Source organism: Monomorium pharaonis, chromosome 9 (genome assembly GCF_013373865.1).
Source record: "Monomorium pharaonis isolate MP-MQ-018 chromosome 9, ASM1337386v2, whole genome shotgun sequence".
Classification (NCBI taxonomy): domain Eukaryota; kingdom Metazoa; phylum Arthropoda; class Insecta; order Hymenoptera; family Formicidae; genus Monomorium; species Monomorium pharaonis.
The window spans coordinates 12618816-12643976 of record NC_050475.1 but is presented as its reverse complement, the minus strand read 5'-3'; the positions used below and the strand labels follow the sequence as shown (position 1 = coordinate 12643976).

The 25161-nt window shown below is 32.0% G+C and overlaps 1 protein-coding gene across 1 annotated transcript in view; it reads left to right on the top strand.

Annotated features, from left to right (window-relative positions):
* Positions 1-25161, top strand: part of LOC105837398 — a 90463-nt gene that overhangs the window by 5818 nt on the left and 59484 nt on the right. The window contains exon 2 of the mRNA XM_036291929.1: positions 19761-19886. Coding sequence (XP_036147822.1) covers positions 19835-19886 — 52 coding nt within the window. The 5' untranslated portion in view covers positions 19761-19834. The remainder of the gene's footprint in view (positions 1-19760; positions 19887-25161) is intronic.

Here is a 25161-nt window from a genome sequence, read left to right as displayed (position 1 = left end):
ATCTGACGGCGCGGAAAGCAATTGTACAAACCCCCACTATTTGTCCTGGCGGCCGGGCGACGACGATAATAATAATGACGACGACTACTACGTTTCTTAACCAGATTTACTCTTGAGCGAAAAATTTTAATTGCGATATCTCATAAGTCATATAGCGGAAAAATAAAAACACTTTTATAATATAATCGGATGTAAGCTGTCCTATCCATTAAGCCTATTTAGAAATCAATCAATTCAGTCGTTATTGAGAATCCGATAACTACAGATTTCGTAAACGACGTCTCGCGTAAAAGAAGCAGCGCTGGTGCGCGTACACTTGGCGCAAGGCACTACTGTGTCTCTTGATTGTAGAAAAAAATTTATTTAAAAAGTTCAAAAAATTTCACAATATTTATATATCCTACATATGGGATGTAGCACACCCCCAAGCCTCGGAACCATCCGCTTCGATTAGATATCCTGACAACTGACACCGCGTGAGTAACGATCACTGCGTGATATTTAAGACGATGTTTCGAAGTACCCATAAATGTTGACACAAGTATCATATTCGACTATCTACTTAGCTGAAACTAAGTCTAAAAATGCCCGTCGAGTTTATTCTAGGTGTAGAATTAGGATTACAAAGAATTATTCATTAATTAAATCAAGCCATTGCTAGTACAAATTCCATCTTCTTTGTAGCAGAATATTTTAAAATCAAAGCAATTTTTAAATATTTTTAATAAACTTACAAAATTAATTGTTTTAATTTTATTAAAATGTATAAAAAGTAGTGTTTAATGATCTATGGTACTGGAAAACTGATCCGTAATTTTTAAAAATGATAAAATTATTTCGTCCCTATACGTAAATACCAGAAAAAATTCAATTCAATTCCACGTTATTGGAGACATCCACTGTATCTTCTGCAGAGACATTTTGAAAAATTAAATTGTTTGAATTAAAATTATTTTTAATTTAAGCAAATTTAAGCCCGTCTAAAAACATAATTGAAATATTGTCTACATTTAACAAATGCAATATATTATTATTATCAATACAAATTAATAGTACTATACAAATTGTATTATTACCATAGGTCACCTATTGCAGTTGATGAACTTTGCTGTTTCTTTATGTATTCAAGGAGTAAATTAATAGATTATGAAATAGAAGATATTTCTTCTATTTCCTAATTGCCGTTTTGATTAGGTTTAAAAAATTAATTTGAACATATCATTCTAAGTGCAGCCTTGAATTCTTGTGCATTTGAAATTGGATTTTTTTCTCTAATCATAGAGAACAAATTTTCCAATGCACCTTGAAAAAGTCTGTTGAGAAGAGTAAATTGAAATTTTTTGCATATAAAATCCTTGCAATTCCAACGTTGTAATAATTGTTAAAGTAAAGCCTGTTTGAACAGGTTTCTACGTATGCTCAATTTTTATTGTTGAAAACAATGATAAATATGATTTCATAATTCAAATTGATGGCCTCTTCGTATGTATGTATGTATGTATAAGGTTTATTGTGTTCTCTTGGGGTTTACAATCTCTGTTTTACATATAAAAACTTTAAAACTAACTTACATTAACATGTTGATACTACTTTCTCCATTTCGCAACTACCCTATATTAACCATATCATTCACTTCTACATTTCCCAACATGCTGTTACAATCACATATATGTTTACAACCATCTCTATTTCAATCTAATATACACAATAGTATAAACATCTCTCACGCTAGCACAATCCTTTCTTTCTCTTGTACGCATCCTTTCACACTCTCACTTGCTGAGTGCCCTTTTATACATGCCATATCCATCTTCTACTCTCTCCCGTCTTATCCTCTCTCTTCTTCCTACTTCCTACGTTCTCTATTTCTAAAGCGCAGCTTAATCATATTCTTATTATGCATCCTAATTTACGCATTCCTATTACGGATCCTAATTACACAACCTATCCATTCCGCAACTACTTTTTATTAACAATATCATCCACTTCTACATCTTCTAGCACGCTGTTACAATCACCTCTATATTTACAATCATCTCTACCTCAATCTAATATTTTACAATAGTATAAACAACTGTCACTCTAGAACAATCTCTTTTTTCGCTCGTACGCATCCTCTCATCCTTAATCACTGAGTGCCTTCTCTCCATAGTCGCCATATCTTCATTCTATTCTTTCTTTCTCTATCCTCTTGCTCTCTTTTCTACTTTCTACTTCCTTTATTTCTAAAACGCAGCCTAATCACACATCCTTATTACGCATCCTAATTACGCATTTCTATTACGCATCCTAATTACGCAACGTATCCCTAGTGATTTCCTTATTTTTTACATATACTTTTAATCTCTATTTCCACTCATACTTTATTCTAACATTCTTTTGTCCCCTCCTCCTCTCCTCCTCCTTCCAATCCCATTAACGTACACTCCCACAATTTGTAATATTCCTCGCCCAATCTCACCTTCCCTCCTATAATACCTTTCCCTTCATTTAATTCCGTTTTCTTCTTTATTATCTTACACACACACACACACACACACACACACACACACACACACACACACACACACACACACACACACACACACTCTCTCTCTCTCTCTCTCTCTCTCTCTCTCTCTCTCTCTCTCTCTCTCTTTCTCTCTCCCCCACCTTCTGTTCTTCTTCTCCAACGTTTAATCCTTTCTTCTTTTCAATTGTGCTCCTTTCTGATCTCCAATCCTTTTCTCTTCATACTTTTCTCCACTGCATCCTCTTTCTGTTTCAATTCCTCATCTCATCTCATCTCTTCTCCCTTGCCTCCTTTTTCAGCCACCACCATCTCCATCTCTTTCTTTGGTCCTCCTGGCTTCAAATTCTGCCGCTGTTCTTCATCCTTTTCTTTCTCTTTTCTTGCTCCTCTCCCGTTCTCCATTTCCTTCTTCAGCTCTAGGCTTTATCCTTTCTCCAATCCCCTTCTCAACTTCTTTCTCAAATGCACCTTTCCTTCTTTCAATCTTTCCACCTTCTTCTTCCTCCTTCGTTCTTCCTTGCATCTCTACACTCGCCCTCTCTTCTCTTCTTCTTCCTCCTCTCAAAATCCGTACACAACTCTCTCAAAATTTTCATTACCTCTTCCAAGCACCTCTTTATTTCTCTCACCTCACTTCTCAACTTCTCCATCCCTCCATCTCTGTTTCCTTATTCTCTTTCGTTTTATCTCCTCCTTTTTATCACAATCTTATGCTGGTTATCTCACCCGCCTTCCTTCTCTAGACTCTAATCTTTTTTATGTGCTCGACTTTTTTCCTTGCGAGTGAGTCCCAGATGCGCACAGTAATAAACGGACACAGTAACAAACAAACACAGTAATAAACGGACACAGTAACAAACGGACACAGACCAAATGCGCACAGACCAAATGCGCACGGACCAAATGCGCACGGAACAAATGCGCACAGTGCGAAATGGACATAATCGCAAACCCATGTGCAGAGAATGCTTTGCACACACATACACACACACACACACGGGGGGTGCAAGGGGGACGTCGCCCCCCTTCCGCATCTACCTCGTCGGTAAGGGTGCCCTAAGAAGTTGCAACCCATGTGGTAAGTTCATGCGCATTTGGTCCGTGCGCATTTGGTCTGTGCGCATTTGATCTGTGTCCGTTTGTTACTGTATCCGTTTGGTCTGTGCGCATTTGGTCTATGCGCATTTGGTCTGTGTCCGTTTGTTACTGTGTCCGTTTGGTCTGTGTCCGTTTGTTACTGTGTCCGTTTCACTCAGGCTGCTGTGTCCGTTTATTACTGTGCGCATCTGGGACGCTCCCTTCTTTGCTTCTTCCAACTCAATACATTAGTTCCATGTATCGATATATTGATGTCGTTCTATTGAGAACTCTCACCGTCATTTATTCATATCTTCCCGCTTTCATTCATCCATCTGCCGTCCACGGGCGTTTCTCCTCTTCCTCTGTACATACGCTTGGCTCCGCCTCGACACCTCAATCTCCTTCCTCTTCTTCAGTCCATGCACTTTGTTTTGCCTCGACGTATCGATCTCTCGATCCCCTTTAACTCGGCCGCCTACTGTCATCTATCGCCTTCCTCCAATTCTTTTTTTTTTTGCTTTTGTCCTGTTTACTTTCTTGTCTCCTGGCGCCCTCTTTGTACACCGCTTCTTCCACACCTCCTCCATGACAATTCTTCTTCTTGCCATCTTTCCTTCTATGCCTTATTCCGATCTTCTTACTCTCATACTCCTCAACTTTTCTCCACATTCTTCACTCCAATGTCCGGCTCTCCTCTCACTTCGTGCCTCCTTCACCTCACTAATCTCTTTGGCCACTAATTCCCCTTATTCTCATCAAAAAACTTCTAGATAGAGAGTTCTATCTGTTTATCAACGGCCGCTATTTTTTCAATCTTCTAATGGCTTCTTCGTATTATTTTTTTATATTAAATAACTTATTGCTGTCTTCCTTGAACGTATTGATAATGATCGGAATTAATGATGCACTGTTTTTAAAAACCAGGCCGTTGTTAAAGCATTTTATTTTATTTTTTAATTTTAATAAGATATTCTAATGTAGCAGCAACTTCTTAAAAGCAACTTCTAAAATTTGTTGTTGCTAATCCAACTTTTATCTTATAATGTGATTGTTTTAAACATGCTTGTCGCAAATGTGAAGCTAATTTCGAATCATGTTGCATATCTAAATCCAATAATTCAGTAACGTACTTAATAGATACAAAATTACAAGGCAGTTTCTCACGTATTAATATGTCTTCTGGTAATTCTATTTTTTGGCCATAAATCAAGCAATTGCATAAGTTTTTAAGTAAATGTGGCGCATTGTACATAAAAAAAAGCTTCCGTTGATTATCACAAGGGTGAGAACAACAGTTAATAATTTTTTAATAATTTTTATTTACAATTCCACATTCTCTGAGTAATGCTTAAATTTGTCCACTCATTTCCGTTATTACAACATTAATATAGAGTTACTTGGTTTTGCAGACTTTAATTAGTCCCAAAAAAATTTTTTTTCTTCTTTGAGGACAAAAAGAATTGGATGTGAAATGATAGGCAACCGTTTGTTTCCAACTGCTTAATAAACCACATATCATAAATATTAAAGCATGAGTGGCTATTTTGCTCAATTTACCTTTTGCATTCGGAATAGTTGGTCGTTTCATAACAGTACCAGAAGATCGGTCAAACGTAAGTGATGGGAAAAGTGCCTTCTTGCCTATCATTAATACAGATTCACGTTCATGTTCATTTATGTGTAATATATGAAATATATTAATATAATTGTAATATGCATAATAATATATTTTTCCAATATTGAACACTAAAAATAAATACTCATTTTTTACTGCAAAGCATCTGCAAATTCTAATATGCCAGGCTGCATTTTAATGTTTTCAAATTTTCACTAAAGAGTACTTTCGCATGAAATAGAAAATCTTATATCTTTTAAGAAAGAATATCTTGTGGTTCCACATACATTTCTTAATTTAAACTCTGTTTGTATTGTAAGCATATTCCATTACGCCCTTGGCGGGCCAACTTGACAACAGTTGAACAGTATAGACAAGATGCATACTAGATGCATACTAGACAAATTTTTGATTAATTAAGTATAACTGTACAGATTTTGTACATGTAAACGTCAAGATATAATCCGGAATTAGTACAAAACGTCTAGTAGTCTGTCTAGATTTTATCAGAAGTTGTCCTAAAAATATTGCGTTGAGATTATGGCCAAATCTAGTTCAAATTATTTAATATTTTTCGATAAAATCCATCCAGATTTAGTCTGAGATTTATCCAGAAAATCGGTTTCTATTCTTTATTAAAAATTTATCCAGAAAATCGGTTTCTACTCTTTATTAAAAATTTTTGAAATCTACTGAAATTCCAATTAATTCAACCAAATTTTTTTTTCAGTCTAGTCAAAATATTTAACAATTCAAAGCAACAATTAGTCTAAATTATATTTAAGATTTGTTTAATCCTAACAGTCTAACTTAGCAAAAATTAAACAATACGGATAAATGCTGTATTCACAGACAAAAAAAATTTGTCTGAAATATATTTTTTAAGAAGATTTAATTAGACAGGTTTTATCCATATAAACATACTGACATAATCTGGAATTAATATAAAATGTCTAGTGCTCCATCTAAATTTTGTCAGAATTTGTCGCAAAAATACTGCGAAAAAATTATGATCAAGTTTAGTTTAGATTATTTAATATATTTGGGTAAAATCCATTTAGGTTTAATTCAAGACTTATCCAGAAAATTGGTATTTATTTTATTAAAACATTTTTTAAAGTTAGTTGAATTTCAATATTTAACATTTCAAGGTAGCCATTTGTTTAGATGAGTGGGTTCCGTTTGCCTACGTTCCCGATTGCCTACTGCTTCGTTTGCACACAAATTTTGCAGAAATTCCCGATTGCCGACATTCCCAATTGTTCACGTCCTGATTGCCTACTGCTTCGTTTGCACACAAAATCAAGGTGCAAAATACACATTGCACGTGACACTATTGCACACGTGCACATTGCACACGTGATATAATTACGCTTATACACATTGCACACGTGCACATTGCACACGTTATATTGTTAAGCTCATACACATTGCACACGTGACGCTATTGCACACGTGCACATTGCACACGTTATATTATTACGCTCATACACATTACACACGTGATATCATTGCGTTCATACCCTCTAAAGGCACGATTCCAATAACTTGAGCGCCTTGATTTGATAATGGTTTTTATGCTCGACAAAGTTGTATAGATCTTATTATAGAGCTAAATCCTTTAATTTTTGAGATATACCATATTAAAAATAAAAATAAAAGTAGATTAAAAATAAAAAGAAAAGTAGGTAGACCTCGCTTTGCATGGAAAGTCGCAAACCCATGTGGTAATTGTCATGTGTGCAATGTGTATGTGCGCAATAATGTGTATGCGCGTAATTATATCACGTGTGCAATGTGCACGTGTGCAATAGCGTCACGTGCGCAATGTGTATGAGTAAGATAATATAACGTGTGCAATGTACACGTGTGCAATAGCGTCACGTGTGCAATGTGCACGAGTGCAATAGCGTCACGTGTGCAATGTGTATTTTGTATCTTGATTATTTTTGTGTGTGCAAACAAAGCAGTAGGCAATCGGGACGTGGGCAATCGGGAATATCGGCAATTGGGAATTTCTGCAAAATTTGTGTGCAAACGAAGCAGTAGGCAATCGGGAACGTAGGCAAACGGGACCACCCCGCATTTACCTGAAGTAGTTATATTTTGTGTACTTTCCGATTGACTGATAAAATACATATCATCACTCGTGTTTTCATACGAGACAATTATATTTTCTAAAATTATTTTATACCAAAAATGTAAAAATAACGTTTTATTTTATAGCGTTTTACAGAATCTATGAAAATTTATTTAAAAAATTAAAAAAATAAAAATATTACTTGATTAATATAATATTTATATTATATATAAAAAAGTACCTAGTTGTTCTGAATTAGAAATCCTTGATAGCACAGAAAAGTTTCTGCAATGTTGCAGAGACATAACACTAAAATGTTGAAACTATTACAGTTACGTTACGTTATGTCTCTGCAATGTTTCTGTAAGGTTGCAGCAATGTCAAAATGTCCGCTTTGGTCCACAAGAACGTTTCTGAAATATTACGGGAATATGACTATCCCAGGTAGTAAAAGTCGCCGTTATTTTGACGTTTTAGAAAATATTTTGGGTACATGTCCTATATATGCAGCACTTCCATTGTGAAAAATATTGAAATAACATAATTATAATGTAAAAAAAAATAGTCACCATAGTCACATCTGGCATTGTCTAATTTCTGCACCCATCCAACTCTGAATCGCCGTCAACATTGCTTGACTTCGAAAATCGTACGCAACCTAGCACTTCGCAATGATCCATGAATACTTGATGCTCATGAATACATATTTGTTATAGATCAGTTTAATAGATGTCAGAAACATGAAACGTATAGTTAAATAATATTTATAAAGAAATATTAATATGTATGTATAAATATAAATGTACAGTTTTTTTTACTGATTTTTACATATGCGAAATAATATGCGAAATAACTTATAAAAATGTTTTTGTTCTGTTCTTTTGATAAAACTAAATTATATTCCAGACAGCACACAATATTTATAATATTTATCCAAATATTTTATAAATATTTTTGTGGTCTTAGATTTTACAGATCATAAAGATTTATCATAAATATTATAAAAATATTTATGAAATATTTATAATATTTAAAAAATATTACTCATACAAATCTTTATTTTTTATTTACCATAAATTAATTATACAATAATTATATATTTATTTACCATAAACATACCCATATGCATATACATATGAGGATGCCATGACATGAGACGTAACTTGCATAATGCTCTTTGGCGCTGTACCCGCGTTACCGAGAATGTGCGCCAAACATATCATATGAAAGATTTCAAAAATTTTGTATTTGTAATATTACAAAATACTACATTGCAGGTACATTTCAAATGTAAAGTTTCAATCAAGATGATTGCAGAAATGTTGCAAATGTAATGTTTAAAAAAAAGGTAGTCTCAGAAATATTACAAATGTGATGATACACAATTGAAACATTGAAACGTCTCTGCAACATAACTGAAACTCTTTGTGCTATCAGGAGTATTATTATCTAATACTTTCTGTTTGTTTTTCAAATCTTTTGGTAAGTTTATCTCAGACAGAATGTTTGGTTTTGAAATTTCTTCTTTTTTTTCTTTAATTGGGACACATCCTCTTCAGATGTGTTTTCTAAAAATAATTGACTGTTATAGTCATAGGTAAGAAAGTGTGTGTGTGCGTGCGTGCGTGCGTGCGTGCGTGCGTGTAAAATGTCAAATGAATGAGATAGATAATCCACGAGAATAAGAAAACAATAGAGAATAAATGATATCAAGACTAGATGAGTGAATAATATCAGTTATATACCTCTGTGAGTGAAAATGGATGAGAAAGATTATGTTTACAGATGACAACTTGAATTTATACCCAAATTAATTTTTATTAAAACCTTCAAGAAATTATATAACCTTTTTTTTACTCTTTAGCATGAAGATTTTATAAAATACACTGAGAGAAAAAAATGCTGGATTCAAATAAATATTTCTTTGAATAGTACTAATAAAACATATTTTATAGAAAATCAATAATATTTCTTTGAATAATACTAATAACATATTTTATAGAAAATCAATAATATTTATTTCAAACAAGTAATATTTTCTTTTTATTATATATAATTATAGAAAATATTACTTGTTTTAAATAAATATTATTGATTTTTTATAAAATATGTTTTATTAGTACTATTCAAAGAAATATTTATTTGAATCCAGCATTTCTTTCTCTCGGTGTGCAAGATTAACATTTTACAATTGTTGATATTTATATATAATATAAATTACCTTCGAAGTTCGGAAGATTTATAATTTTGCTACCCACTTTGTGTACGGCCGTTTTTTTTTTAGATCTTTAGCTAATTTTTTAAATTTATTTTGCTTAATGGTAACCTCTGCTTCCCTTTCAACTGAAGTAGCATTAATATCAGATTCCAATGTGAATACATGTTCTTCTTTTTCTAACCGTGCAAGTTTATCTAATGTTTCTTGATATGTCTTTGTTAGATATTATGTATTTATTTGTAATATGTATTTATAAATTTTGGAATATATATTCTATAAGTAATACATAGAATATAACAAATAATACTTACTAGCACGCTCTTTTAAATGTACAGAATAGAAGTAGGCCATTCTTCCAATGAATGTTCAAGATTTTGTATTAAATCATGTAAATTACTTACATTTTCTGATGTATATGGTGGACTTAAAAATTGTGTAAAGCATTTCTTAGTTTGAGAATTATAATCCACCCAAAAAGTAGGAACAACATCTATCTTTTTAATTAAAGGTCTTTTACCTCTTGTTATAAATTCTACTAACGTATACATATATAAATTTTCTGCACTTGTCCATATCTAGAGAACTATTCCCGGCAAAAAAAATTTATATCTAATTATGTATAATTATATTATATTATATAATTACATATAATAAGATCAATTTATACATTAACTTATATATAATTATATCAAAATATTTATAACTTTATATCAAATTATGCAACATTATATTTTTGAGTGGATAATTATATATAATTGTATCAAAATATTTATAACCCCATATTGAATTATACAACATTTTATTAAAATTACTTTGCGAGTAAATAAATATATACAATTATATCAAGATATTTATAAACCCATATTGAATTATACAGCATTAGAATTCTTTTTTGAATAAATAATTATATATAATTATATCAAAATATTTATAACTCCATATCATATTATTCAAAGTTATATTAGAGTTTTTTCAATTTAAATTATATACAAATTTATATATAATTGTATCAAATTAAATACAATTATATATATACTTTTATGTTTGATTAAAATATATATAATAATGTGTTTGCATTAAATTTGCATAAAAATATCATTTTTATATTATAGAATAAGTAATTTTATTTTCATATGTATGCGCGCGTACACAGAGTTTATCGTTCACATAATTGAAGCACAGAGGTAGCACAGATATTCAAAAAGAACTCAATAATATGTCATCAATTATGAATTCTTTTTGAGATGCAAAAAGAATTATTTTTATAAAAAAGATCTCAAAAAGAATTCATAATTGGTGACATAATTGGTGACATACAATTGAGTTCTTTTTGAACTCTCTGTGCTATCTGGAAAGATTAATTTCTATTACATATTATAAATTTTATAATTTATAATATTTTATAATTTTAGACAAATTCTAATTAAAAAATTTTTTTTATTAATAATGTTGATTTATTTTATTGCAAAATTTAAGCAATATTTTTTTATATGTGTATGAAATATTTTATATAAAAATGTTTATGTAAGTAAATACAAGTATAAATAAATAATCTTCTATTCATAAAAATATATTTTAATTTACCATATTTACTACAAAAATGTGATCCATTAAATGGGACCCATTAAAAATTTGATCTAATTGTATTTAAAAACATATAATTATGCTACGTCTCGTCCGAATGGATACTATGTAGTGCGTTCCGTCGCGCTGTCCCAACAGGTACTTTAACGAGAATAAAAAAGCGCGCGTGCCACTTTATCGGCCGCGATCGCGTCTCTTCATCGGGCGCGCTCCCGCGGATCGCGCCGGCTCAAACGCTTTATTGTTTTTCCTGTTGTGTACGTTCCCAACAGTATGTTTTTTCTTGTCCGATTTCTTTTTAGATTTTCGTCAATCTTTCCTTCGTTATGGGTAAGTCTTCGCATAATTCGAGAAAGAGGAAAAGGTTTTCTTCGAGGAACCGTCTGGCTGGCATCGAAAAGAAGCTGTCGCTTTTAATCGAAGCGCTAAAGGAGAAGGAGGTTAAAACGCCCGACGTTACTTCTCCAGAGTAGTCCAGACCTCTCTGCGGTCTCTTTTCTCGCACACCAAGAGGACCTAGCGTCCGGTGGCGAGCAATCTCCGGAGGATTCTCTCCCAGAGGACGTTTCTGTTTCTTCAGGGCATATCCCGATTAGCGGTTTGGCAGGTCCGGCTGTTTTTCAAAGATCAAGAGACTCTTTGATCTTAGGTGTATACGAACATCCCAGCTCTGTTAATGCAGACAGCGGAGTCGACACAACCACTTCCGATCCTCGCAATAATCTTTCCCTTTTTTCCAGTTCCTGTAAGTATTACCACCTTGAATGAAAATTTACCCTCAGACCTGCCCCCGGTGATTCTAACCTTGCGGGAGACGGCATGCCCGTGACCGCGGATTTGGAGGATGATTCCGCTGATTCTCTCTCTCGAGAACTTTTTGACGTGGATTTGAAGGAAGTGAAATCTCCACCATTAAATGATCTGGTACTGAAAAGATGGCGCGAACTCACGCGCAATGGCCTTACCGAAGATCAGCGGAAGACCTTGTTGAAAATATTCTCTCCGTCTGAAGAAATCGTTTTTCTTAAGGCTCCCAAGCTAAACTCTAAATGTAGGTCAGCTTTAAAAAATAACTCTATAGTCAAGAGAGACGACTTCAGCTGCCTAAATCAAGACCAGGCAGGTGCGGCTCTTTATGCATTAGGAAGTGCTATCTCAGACTTCTTGACTCCAGATACGCAACGCTCTCTAAGCCCAGATGTTCGCCTAGCAATCGCCAAGATCAATGAAGGAGCTAGGATTTTAGCAGATCTGTTTTATCGCCTCACCGTGTCTAGAAGAGCTCAAATTAAACCGGCGTTTAATTTCCTGGTGAAAACTACGGCAGATATCATCCCAGCGGTTAACTTTCTATTTGGATCTTCGTTCGGAGAAGAAATTAAGAAGGCTTCCTCGATGGAAAAATCTTCTAGAGAGATTGTTAAGTCAACCTTGTCAATGTCACAAAAAATTCAGCAACCGATTAAACAACCAACCCAAGTAACTCCTTCCAGTTCGGGAAACTCCCGCGCCCTTGCTCCGAGAATGAGATCAAAGGCGACTAGGAGGTCAGGGGTTTCGAGCAGCAGGCGCCGGTCGCCGGATTACTCCAGGTCACGGTCAAAGAGACGGTGAATAATTCTCAGGTAGATATTGCGGGCAAGTTATCTTGCTTTCTTCCTAAAGGGAGGAAAATTATGTCAGATCAGACGATCCTGCAGGCCGTCAGCGGTTATCGTTTACCGTTTAGATCTCACCCGTCCGTTCAGAATGCTGAACCTTCGGTTCATCTATCTACTTTGGAAGAAAAAATCTGCCTCCGTGAAGTCACCAGGCTCTGCAATTTTGAAGCTATTGAAAGAGTTGCCGATTGCGAGGGTCAATTTCTTTCCTCCTTTTTTATGATTAAAAAGTCATCGGGTGGCTGGAGATTTATTCTAAACTTAAAACGTCTTAATAATTTTATTGTGGCTTCTTATTTTAAGTTGGAGGACTGGAAAACAGTTATTCGTCTTCTTTCATCCCATGACTTTCTGGCTACTATTGATTTACAGGATGCATATTTTCTAGTGCCCATTGCCTACGAAGACAGAAGATTTCTACGTTTTCGTTTTCAGAACCAGCTCTTTCAATTCAGGGTCCTCCCATTTGGCCTTGCGTCAGCTCCGTATATTTTCACCAAGATCCTAAAGCCGGTGTCTACTCTCAGAGAAAGAGGCTTTCTTTCGGTCGTTTACCTGAACGATTTTCTTCTCATTGCATCTTCTTATCAGGAATGTCTCAGCGACATCATCTTTTCTATCGTCCTTGGGTTTTATTATCAATAATCATAAAAGTGCTCTTATTCCAGCTAAATCTGTTCGTTTTCTAGGTCTGATTTTCGAAACAGTTTTTTCTCACTTTCTATCCCGACAGATAAGAGGCATAATTTTCTCCAAGCAACACTTTCTATTTTAAACAAAAAATCATGTAAGATTCGCTTCTTGGCTAGTTTTATTGGCTCTCTGCAGTTTGCCCAGCTGTTCAATATGACCTTCTGCATACTAAGATCTTGGAGAGAACTAAATTTCTAGCGCTTTCATCTGCAGATGATGACTTTGATTCGGAAATGCTTCTTCCATCTTTGATCAAGGATGATCTTTTATGGTGGAAAGATGTCTTCTCGGATCCTTCTCAACGCAATTTTATTAGATCAGGTATTTTTAGTCTCGAGATCTTCACGGACGCCTTTTTAACGGGATGGGGTGCCGTTTGTGGCGATGCGCGTACCCATGGTTTTTGGTCATCAGATGACAAACAAAATCATATTAATTATTTGGAACTTCTTGCAGTTTTTCATGCTCTGCGATGTTTCGCGTCGCATTTGAGAGACAGTGACATTCTCTTAAGAGTAGATAATTCTACTGCTCTTTCTTACATAAATCGTATGGGGTCAATTAAATTTCCCCATCTGTCTAGTTTGGCCCATGAGATTTGGTGCTGGTGTGCTGAACGAAACTTATTTATTTATGCAGCTTATATTCCGTCTTCGCAGAATTTCGACACTGAATCTCGGACCATCTCAGAGGAAACGGAATGGTCACTTCAACAAAGCTACTTTGCCAGGATTGACTCTCGCTTTGGCCCTTTAGACGTCGATCTATTCGCGTCTTCAATTAACTTCAAATGTTTACTTTTCATTTCTTGGTTTCCAGATCCTCTAGCCTACACCGTGGACGCCTTCTCTGTTAACTGGAGCAAATTTTATTTCTATGCTTTTCCACTATTTGTCCTTATTCTAAGAGTGTTACAAAAAATTATTAATGATAAAGCGGAGGGAGTCTTAGTTGTTCCATGGTGGCCAGCCCAACCATGGTTCCCTCTTTTCAATCACCTCATTATTGAACAGTCAATCCGTTTTGATCCTAACACATTGTCATCCCCTTTCAGAGAAATCCACCCAGCCTGGAGCAGGATTTCCCTGGTAGCCGCGAAATTATCCGCCAAGCCTTCCTGATCAAGGGTACGCCCGCACCAGCCATAGATGTAATACTTGCATCCATTATAAGAGCTACAACAGACCAGTACTCCAGGCCTATTAAGCAGTGGTGGTTCTTTTGTAAACAGAACCAAATTAATTGTTTTTGCCCTCCAATTTCGTCATTCTTAAATTTTTTGGCTACTACCTTGTCAGAGGTCGATTCATACTCTACTCTAAATACTTACCGCTCTGCTATTTCTCTCCTTTCCTCAAATAAGTTACGTTCTCACCCTCTAGTTAAGAGATTTTTTTAAGGAGTGGCTGCGCTTAAACCTCAACGTTCTCGCTATAATTTTGTTTGGGATCCATCCCCAGTTATTACGCATTTTGCCACCTTATATCTTCATGAGGGGCTTTCACTTAAAATTGTGTCGAGAAAGTTAACTACTCTGCTTACCCTTACGACTGCTCAGAGAATGCAGACTCTTGCGGCTATCACCATTTCCAATATCATTTTCTCTCATTCTTTAGTTATTAAAATACTAGCGAGGCTTAAAACTTCGGGTATCGGCAGAATTCAACCCTTGCTCACTTTTAAACCTTTTCGTGACAGACCAGAACTTTGCATCTTCTCGCTAATAAAATTTTACATGATCTTACTCGCAATCTCCGTGGTGAGAATTGCGAGTCTTTGTTTATTTCTCTTCGGTCTCCACATAGGCCAGTATCCTCTCAAACTTTAGGTCGCTGGGTAAAGGCAGAGCTGAATGCGGCAGGAATAGATGTCTCTATTTTCTCAGCACATTCTACGCGTTATGCCGCAACTTCCCTTGCGGCCAGCAAGGGCATTAATCTAGATGAGATTTGCTGTACTGCAGGGTGGTCTAATACTTCAGACACCTTTGCTCGATTCTATAATCGGCCTATCATTAGAGATCCTGCTTTTCAGACAGCGATCCTCAATACTTAAATTTTTTATTATTTTTGACTTTCAAGTTTTGTTTTGTGTATTGTTAGTTCCTTCAGCCTTTCTGTATTCTTACGACTGTAATTATTTTGAAAAATTGTTCGCAACTTTAATAAAAACTCATTTTCAGTTTATAGACAAATCTGAGCTTTAAAAATCTACATAGTATCCATCCAGACGAGACGTGGCATAATTGAGAAATTGAACGAACTTACCTGAAGTGAAGTTCGATTACAATTATGCTGTCTCGTCCGGATGGACGGTCCCTCGCTCCCGCTTTCCCTAAATTCAGATTTGTCAGCTTTAAGATAATGAAGCGTTTGAGCCGGCGCGGTCCACGGGAGCGCGACCGATGAAGAGACGCGATCGTGGCCGATAAAGTGGCGCGCGCGCTTTTTTATTCTTGTTAAAATACCTGTTGGGACAGCACGACGGAACGCACTACATAGTATCCATCCGGACGAGACAGCATAATTGTAATCGAACTTCACTTCAGGTAAGTTCGTTCAATTTCTCAATTATATCTAATTATGTGTGCATATACACTGAGAGAAAAGTGTCTAGTATTTGCAATTATAATTGCATAGTAAAATAATTATAGTTGCAAATATCATTTTTATAGTTATTATTGCTATAATGTTAGTGTAAATAACCATATATGTATAGTTGTGCCAAACAGGATAAAAATTTTACTATAAATTATAATAATTTAAAATAATAATATAGTAGAATATTAAATAGAAATAGTCAATCGAATTAACCATTTTTATATAATAAATGCAATCACAATTATGGTAAATGTAATTAAATTCCTAACATTATATATTATATAAATTTAAAAAGTATGTAGTTCGCGAATTGCCGCTGTGCGACGCACGTGGCATCTTTCTCCTAATGCAACTTACACTTCAAAGGCTACATAAGCAGACCATCCACGGTGACAGAAACCGGATCAACCTATGCTATCGTAGTGAGCTTTCGGGACGTATGCATTTTTCATTACGTCTTAAAGACACATCTTAGCTGTCATGGCTAAATTTTAGCTTCAGTAACGAATCCTTTTTAAGAAAATTTATTAAATCCGAAAAACTTTTCTCTCTGCCCGGAAAAAATGTATATATCTAATTATATATAAATTTTTATAACTTTGTAGATCTAAATACGTATGGATTTTGACCTGATCTAATTAGATACAAATAGATAAAATTGTTTATAATTATATGTATATAATTAAATCAAATTATGTATACTTTATATGCACACATAATTAGATATAATTATATGTTTTTAAATACAATTAGATCAAATTTTTAATGGACCACATTTTTGTGGTAAATATGGTAAATTAAAATATATTTTTATGAATAAAAGATTATTTATTTATACATGTATTCATTTACATAAACATTTTTATATAAAGTATTTCATACACATATAAAAAAATATTGCTTAAATTTTGCAATAAAATAAATCAACATTATTAATAAAAAATATTTTTTAATTAGAATTTGTCTAAAATTATAAAATATTATAAATTATAAAATTTATAATATGCAATAGAAATTAATCTTCCCAGATAGCACACAGAGTTCAAAAAGAACTCAATTGTATGTCACCAATTATGTCACCAATTATGAATTCTTTTTGAGATCTTTTTTATAAAAATAATTCTTTTTGCATCTCAAAAAGGATTCATAATTGATGACATATTATTGAGTTTTTTTTTAAATATCTGTGCTATCTCTGTGCTTCAATTATGTGAACGATAAACTCTGTGTGCGCGCGCATACATATGAAAATAAAATTACTTATTCTATAGTATAAAAATGGTATTTTTATGCAAATTTAATGCAAACACGTTATTATATATATTTTAATCAAACATAAAAGTATATATACATATAATTGTATCTAATTTAATACAATTATGTATAAATTTGTGTATAATTTAAATTAAAAAAATTTTAATATAACTTTGAATAATATGATATATATGGAGTTATTTATTGGATGATAAATATTTTGATATAATTATATATAAATTAATGTGTAAATTGATCTTATTATATGTAATTATATATAATATGATATAATTATACATAATTAGATATGAACTTTTTTCCCGGGAATTCATAATTTTAACATCATCTGTATTATAACATAAATTATGAACATTTATTGTAATAAATTGTTTTCCGTATAAGTCTTTAGCAACAACAATAAAAGTTTTTAAATATTCTCTTGCATATTTAACAAATTCATTGTTTATTTTTGTAGATAATAAACGATATGCAACATGTAATAATAGAAAATGATTATATTTGAAATCATCAAGAATGAATTTTAAAACAATTAGACCACAATACAATAAGAAAGTTTGTATTCTGCTGCCTTATATTTCTCAAAATGTTTAGTGCTGTGGAATTTCCTATCAAATTCATACGGAATCCATTTTCTTATCAAATTAGTTCGCCGATCGAGTTCACTACTTTCCATGATACTTAGTTTTATATTTTTATGGCATATCCAAAAATCTAATAATCTCTTCAGAACTCCATCAAACAAATGCTTTGGATCTAATACGAAATGATACTAATCATATTTATATTTGGTTCCACATAAATAAGTGCAAATACTCCAGTGTGATGATCTATATCAGTAAAATTGCGAAATTCTGTATCTGTACGTTTTTTACAATAAATATCTAAAATACAGTTGTGTTTTCATGTTTTTGACCTTTTATATGACATCTTTCACAATCGTCAAATGACATATGTCCTTTCACACACTTTAAATACAAACGTGCTGGAGTGTCACAAATAAAGGCTTTTATCTTAATCGAAAAATGTATTTTTTCAATAATTGATCCCTTGTAAAGTAATTCATTAATTTCGCAAATAAATTTATACAAATATTCTTCAATCCTTTTTGGTTTATATGTTCCTGAATATAAAGCAACTGTAAAAAGCTTGTAAATATCAGATTCAGAATATACTTTACATAAAATTGGCCAAAGTGTTCTGTTACTACTTTTGTATAGTTTCATATCATCTATGTTAAATAGTAATTTTAATTCACGATTTTGATGTAAAATCAGATTTACACAGTCTTGTAATACTAAATATGTAAATTCGCCCATAGAATTATCTGAGTCTTTCATATCTTCTACCTTGTATACTGCAAATGTGATGTTCAAAAATGTTTTTGTACATTTTGTAAATGTTGGCAATAATTTGTGTCTTAATATTTTTAATAATTTATCATTATGTACATAGATGAGGTATTCTACATGATACTATCCATTTTTGTAACTCGTTTACTTTATTAAAGTCTTGGTTAAAATTAAATCTATTTTGCTCACAGTTTTTATTTAAATCTGAGTTAATATCTTCATTAAAATCTTTCAAACTTTCTAAATCAAAGCTACTATTACAATTACTTTCAGTAATATTATTAGAATAATTCGAATAATTTTCTAACCAATCCTAACAAATACAATTAGTATTATTAGTATTAGTAGTAAGAGAAGTAAAATTAATAAAATATAGTATAAAATTTCTTTTTACTCATGTTTCTTTCATTTATGTATGTCACTTGCTCATTTTTTACATTAAATTTTTTACATTTATTGCTTTTAATCTCGATTGACATTTTTGTGACAGAAATTTGAAGCTGTCTTAATTCTGCAAGTTTTCTTTTTTTAGCTCTATATTTTTGTACGCGTTAACACACTTTTATTTAATTTTACGCAATTTTAACTATTTACAATTATTTACATATAATAAAAGTATATATTTTGTATGTATTATTTGTATAAATAATATTAACATGCACATTTATGAGTATACATAATTTAACTCGTAAAAAACTGGTTAGAAACTTTATTAACAAATCAAAAATCTTGTAAAGATTTTACCCACATACTGTATAATAAAACTGCTAAATAATTGGTATATAAATATTTAATCAGTTTCTATACAGTATTTTTGTATATAAAGAGATTTCTGTAATACTAAATAGTAAGTAGTCAGTCAAACTGCATGAATTTCTACCAGGGTTATTTTATAAAAAAGTTGTTTTTTAAATTACATCTTATGCTATTAATTACATTTTTTCGAAAAATTTAGTATTAAAATAAAAAAATTTTAGACTTTTGTAAGCGATAATTAAAAAAATTACAGTAAAATTAATAGTTTAGTGGATCAAAGTTATCTTCAAAAAAAGATAATAAAATCGTTAATCTTTCTCGTCGTGTTTAATTATAGAACAGCCATGGGAACTAAATTGCGCACTTATTAAATACATAAAACTGGTGTGGTCGCAGAAATTCCTTTTCAAAATGATTGTGCAGACCGCAATTTTAAAATTGCTTTTATTAGTCTTCTGTAACGGTAAGTATTGATTCATATTTTTTTCTTTTACTTTTAAAATAAAGAATAGGTATTATAAAAAAGATAAAACAAAAAATACGTTTTATTAAAATTAAATTATATACGCAAATTATATACACTAAAAAAAAATAGGAAACACTTTTTGTATATTGAAAATTTAGAATATTTTAAACCGCTAAAACTCAGTAAAGAATCGCAGAAACAAAATCCAAAAAGCGTTTTAAAACTTGAAACTTCTTCTTTCAAACGCTTTTTTATAATTTCATTATCTTTTTTTTACCTACATGGCATAATATTAAACTACTTGACTCGTTAAAATAAAAATTTTAATTACGACTTTGCTGCACTGCATCTTGAAAAATATAGAGAATTTCTGTCATTTGCATCTTATGGCGGGATCTTTTTCCTTTATTTTAAGTAGTTGTTTATTGCTGTGCGATTTTTTTGATTGAGTTATTGAGATTTAAAAAAAAGGTCATTTTGATTTTCATCGCTTATTACTCGTGAACAAATCTACGTACAGCGCTTTGCAAAGAAACGATGGAAAGCTGAAAGCTTGAATTTTCGAATATTATTATTGATTTTTTCATAGATTTACTTTTCGAAAACATGACATATTTTACGGTTTTTATCTAATTCAATGTTGTGAAAAGCAATCACATCGCTAAAGCAAAATTTTATAGACGATTACTCCTCAGTAATAAAAACTAACGTTCATAGAATGAAACATTTTTATTCCATGTGTTTTTCATTCTTGGAGTTGCTGTAATTGTTTACAATGCTTTTTCAACAATTTTTCTACAGTCTTTTGACCAAGTTACAAAGTCAACCTTACATTTTTTTGGAAAATGATATTTACCATTGGCAATAGCGTTATCCAGTGTGCACCACGTGAAGGTTGCCGGTCAGATTTTGCATATTGTGTGTGTGTGTGTGTGTGTGTGTGTGTGTGTGTGTGTGTGTGTGTGTCGCGCACAACAAGAACGGAGATTGGTTTCTCTTAATAAACAATTCGTAATTGTTTAAGAGAGTGCGCGAGTGCAGAGTCTTACACTTACACATCGTTAGATTTGTCTTCAATTTGCGCGCGATCACAAAAATTATACTGCAAAAAAATAGAAAAATGTGTAATTTAAAAACAACCTGAATTTTGAACGCGAATATGCAGTTAGCCGGGGTCAGAAGAAGAAGTGAGGAAGAGCAGGCGAAATAACTCATTTCTTTTTAATATTTAAAGATCTGATAATTTATTGTAATAATGAGTTACAGTAACCTTGTTTGTGATATGGCACAGGTAACAGATCTCGACAATAAATAAACGAAAACGACTTTTACATAGATTGCGATTAAACAATGAAAACGGTGATTTTATAATATAAATTTACAAACGCGGAGAGCTAAAGGTAGAGATGTTCATCGAAATTCGATATTATCGAATATTCGACATTTTTTTCGATATAAAAATATCGAATAAAAAAAATATGAATAAAGTATCAAATAAATACTTTTAACCTATTTCAAAACAACATTAAAAATGAATATTGTTTTTAAAAAGTGCTATGAAACTAGGTCCTAGTTCTCTTGGGTCATGCAACGTGTTCCAAAATTCACTGACAGCATTTGATGCATTTAGTAGCGCAACCGCTCATTGAGCGGCTAAGTAACATGAAAATGATTGGCTCTTACTTTTGGATCCAACAAATCACCTTCATTAGATTTTCCAAAAATTTCAAACTTTTTAATTTACCCCACCCTCATCCCTTTTTTCAAAATTTTGAAAATTTTGTAAGGACAAAAATTAAAGAGCATTAAAAGCCAAATCTATTTAAGTAAAATAATATATGGGTTCCATTATTTTCAATTATTGGCAAAACGAGATAATAATCTCGTGCTATAGGCGTCGCGCTAGAAGTTGCGTTATTTCTTTAGTCGCGTCACAATAACTGTCTCTCTTGCGTATATTTTTATATTAGAACACAAAAACGGATTAATCTTAATTACATAATACTCAACGTATTACACGGTATAAAGCATAAATGCATATATATAACAAAAGTAGTAACCCACACGGTATGTAACATTGGTGAAATATTTTAACGATCGGAAATAGTATAGAAATATTTCATTAACATTTTAATTATAACTTTTCATCCTAAATATTTCAGAAATGTATTTGCTTCATGTTTTTATAAAACTGCAAATATTTCTGAAATCCTTTAGAAACAAAAAAAGTTTGCTTTCATATTTGACTGTTTCTTAATATTACAAAAAAGTGACAAATATAATACATACATACATATATATATATATATAAAATTAATAAAAGTTTTTCGTACATTCACGAAAGATTCTTTCTTTTTCTTAAATATCTTGTATCATGCCTGATCTAACGATTTCGTGATAAATTATACGATACGATCATAATTATACTTGGAGATGTTAATGTCACCAGTATGGTTAACAACAAAGCGTTTTCTTTCGTAATTATACAATAGAGGACTTAAGTTTACGAAATATTCCAACAGAACTATTAAACACGATGTCTCCGTAGATATTTTGTCATATTCCAACGAGAAAATATACTTTCCTAACAGAAAACGAGAGAACGATAGACAATGATATCACTTCTTGAAATTCTTTTTTTTTTTTTTTTATTCAGACAAGTAATGGATTACGAAAGAGAAATCAATTAGATTTTTGTATTTTTCTTGATATCTAATCTGAATCAATCAGTAAAAATCTGTCGTAATAATGTAATTAAAGATAAAAGAAATTCCGAGTTCCTTATCGTTATGAAAGAAAAACTCTTCGTTATATTAATAATATTTGATATTGAACATCTCTAAGCATAATTATCGTAGAAGGCATAATCTATTTGGAAATCGTTACATCAAGAGATATTTTTCTATCGTGTTATGAACAATGAGTGTAACATATTATATGGATATACCGCGCATTTTATAATTTTCTAATTAAATATTATATTTACGAAATGAGAATGTATGAAGAATCAATCGTACATATTAATCGTGATAAACCTTCGTTAATTTAACATTCTATGGAAAAAAAACAATAAGAAACGATGAGAGAATTTGATGCGGCAAATATTATAATACACTTATAAAAGAAAATTATCACTTTAAGAATCCATCGTGAATTTATGGTAATTTTTTATTAATGTTTTCATCAAGGATTTAACAGTACGACACAATTCGATAAGAAACAAAGTTAGAATTGTATGATACTGTAAATAAGATATTTAAGAAAAAGAAAGAATCTTTCGTGAATGTACGAAAAACTTTTATTAATTTACTTATTTACAATTACGATAGAAATTAGATTATTTGTAGATTCCATAAGTATCTATCGCTTTCGCTTTTTCGATTTTCTAATCACAGCAGTTTATTACGGATTTAATTTGTCATATCTTTGCTAACTCTTAATTTGTCAAGTAATCGCGAATGTGCATAGCTGCCATCGCCACGAGTGTTGGCGCGGTGCGGTGAGACGCGAGGACGGCGAAGCACAGGCAGCGGCACCGCTTCTCCCGCCGCCGGCAGCCAATGCTCGACACAGTGGGCCGCGCTACAGCTCGAGCGTCTCGGCTCTTCACACGGCGCGCTCTCATTCGTACAATTTGAAAAATTTATATCTCGATTATTGATAGACCTAACCCAAGACAATATTGGACTTTTATGTTCATCTCAATCCCGTCTATCTTTCCATTACGGGATGGCTTCCGATTACATTACACCCTGTATATATGTATATGTATATATATATGTACACACATACATACTTAAATTTATATACATACATACATACATACATATATGTAAATATTATTACAATGATATTCTTTTCTTTCTTTTTCTCTCTCTCTCTCTTTCTCTCCTTTTCTTTCAATTTGAGAATAACACTCTTTTTAACATACATTAATTATAATTTATTTATATGTGTATATATGTGACTTTATTTTATTCTTCTTACTTTTCCTTCTTAATTTTTCCTAACTATTAAAATTTTTTTTCTCTCTCTCTCCTTACCGACTCTTTCTTTCTTTTATCTGTTCTTCTTCTATTCTCCTTTACCTTCAAATACAGTGTTTCTTCCTCTTTCTTTTAATATATAACTAAAAATAAAACATGGCACAAAGTATATTGACTTATCTCAAAATAATTATTTTCATTAAAAAAAATAAAAATTTTATATACCCAGTGAACACAGTAATATAGCAGCAGTGTAACAGCAATGTAACCGAATATAACAGGTTACGTTACTCTGAAATTACACGTAACTTACATGTAAGTTACAATTTCCGACTCAGCAATATAACATGTTATAATTACATGTTATCTAACCGTTGCACAACAGTTACAAAGAAAAATAAAATAAAATAAAAATTTCATTTTTTTTAAATTATTTTTATCAACAGCACATACTACATTTAGGATAAATTTTTATTAATTAATTAAATTTAAATTATGTAATTTTTTATTTTATTCTTGTTGCTGCTAGGCTAGGTTTGAACCCGGGACCTTAGGATGACGAACCTTGTACTCTACCTGCTACGCCAATTTGACTCATCGATATGGGTACTTGTTATTGTTTACATGTACCTATATGTAAACTGACGCGACTATATTATTTTTTATAAAAGCAATTAAATTTTGCAAAACATATTAAAAATAAATAGCATTAATTTATTTACTTATTAATTTCATTGTTAAATTCATATTTTTCCATAACCTTAATAATTTGATGGAAATTGCGATCTATTTAGCACTAATCTTTGAAGCGTTCAAATGATTAATTAGATGGTTAACTATATAGATCATAATTCTAAGAAAAATTGAATAGTATACATTTATTATTCTGTTTTTGTTCAGCACATGATGAATTTAGATTTTGTGCATTTTTTGTGCGCAGTAATTGTAGACCAACCGTTATTTTTGAAAACATTATCTTTATAATAATTTTTTTTATTATTAAATAGATCTGTTATTCAGGATGTTATAATGTCTGATTTCTGAGTCAACTACGACGCATCGTTCCGTAATAACATTGATACGAACGTGTTATGTTACGATTATACAATTTTTGTTGAATAACTGTAACGCCAAAACGATGTATAACAGCTAGATCACTTGCGTATAACAAATATTACGTAACAGGTTATTTCCATGTCATATAGCACCTACATATCACAAGAATAACAATGTTAAATTACATGTAACGTCCATGTTATTCCATGTTATATTGCCGCTATAAAATG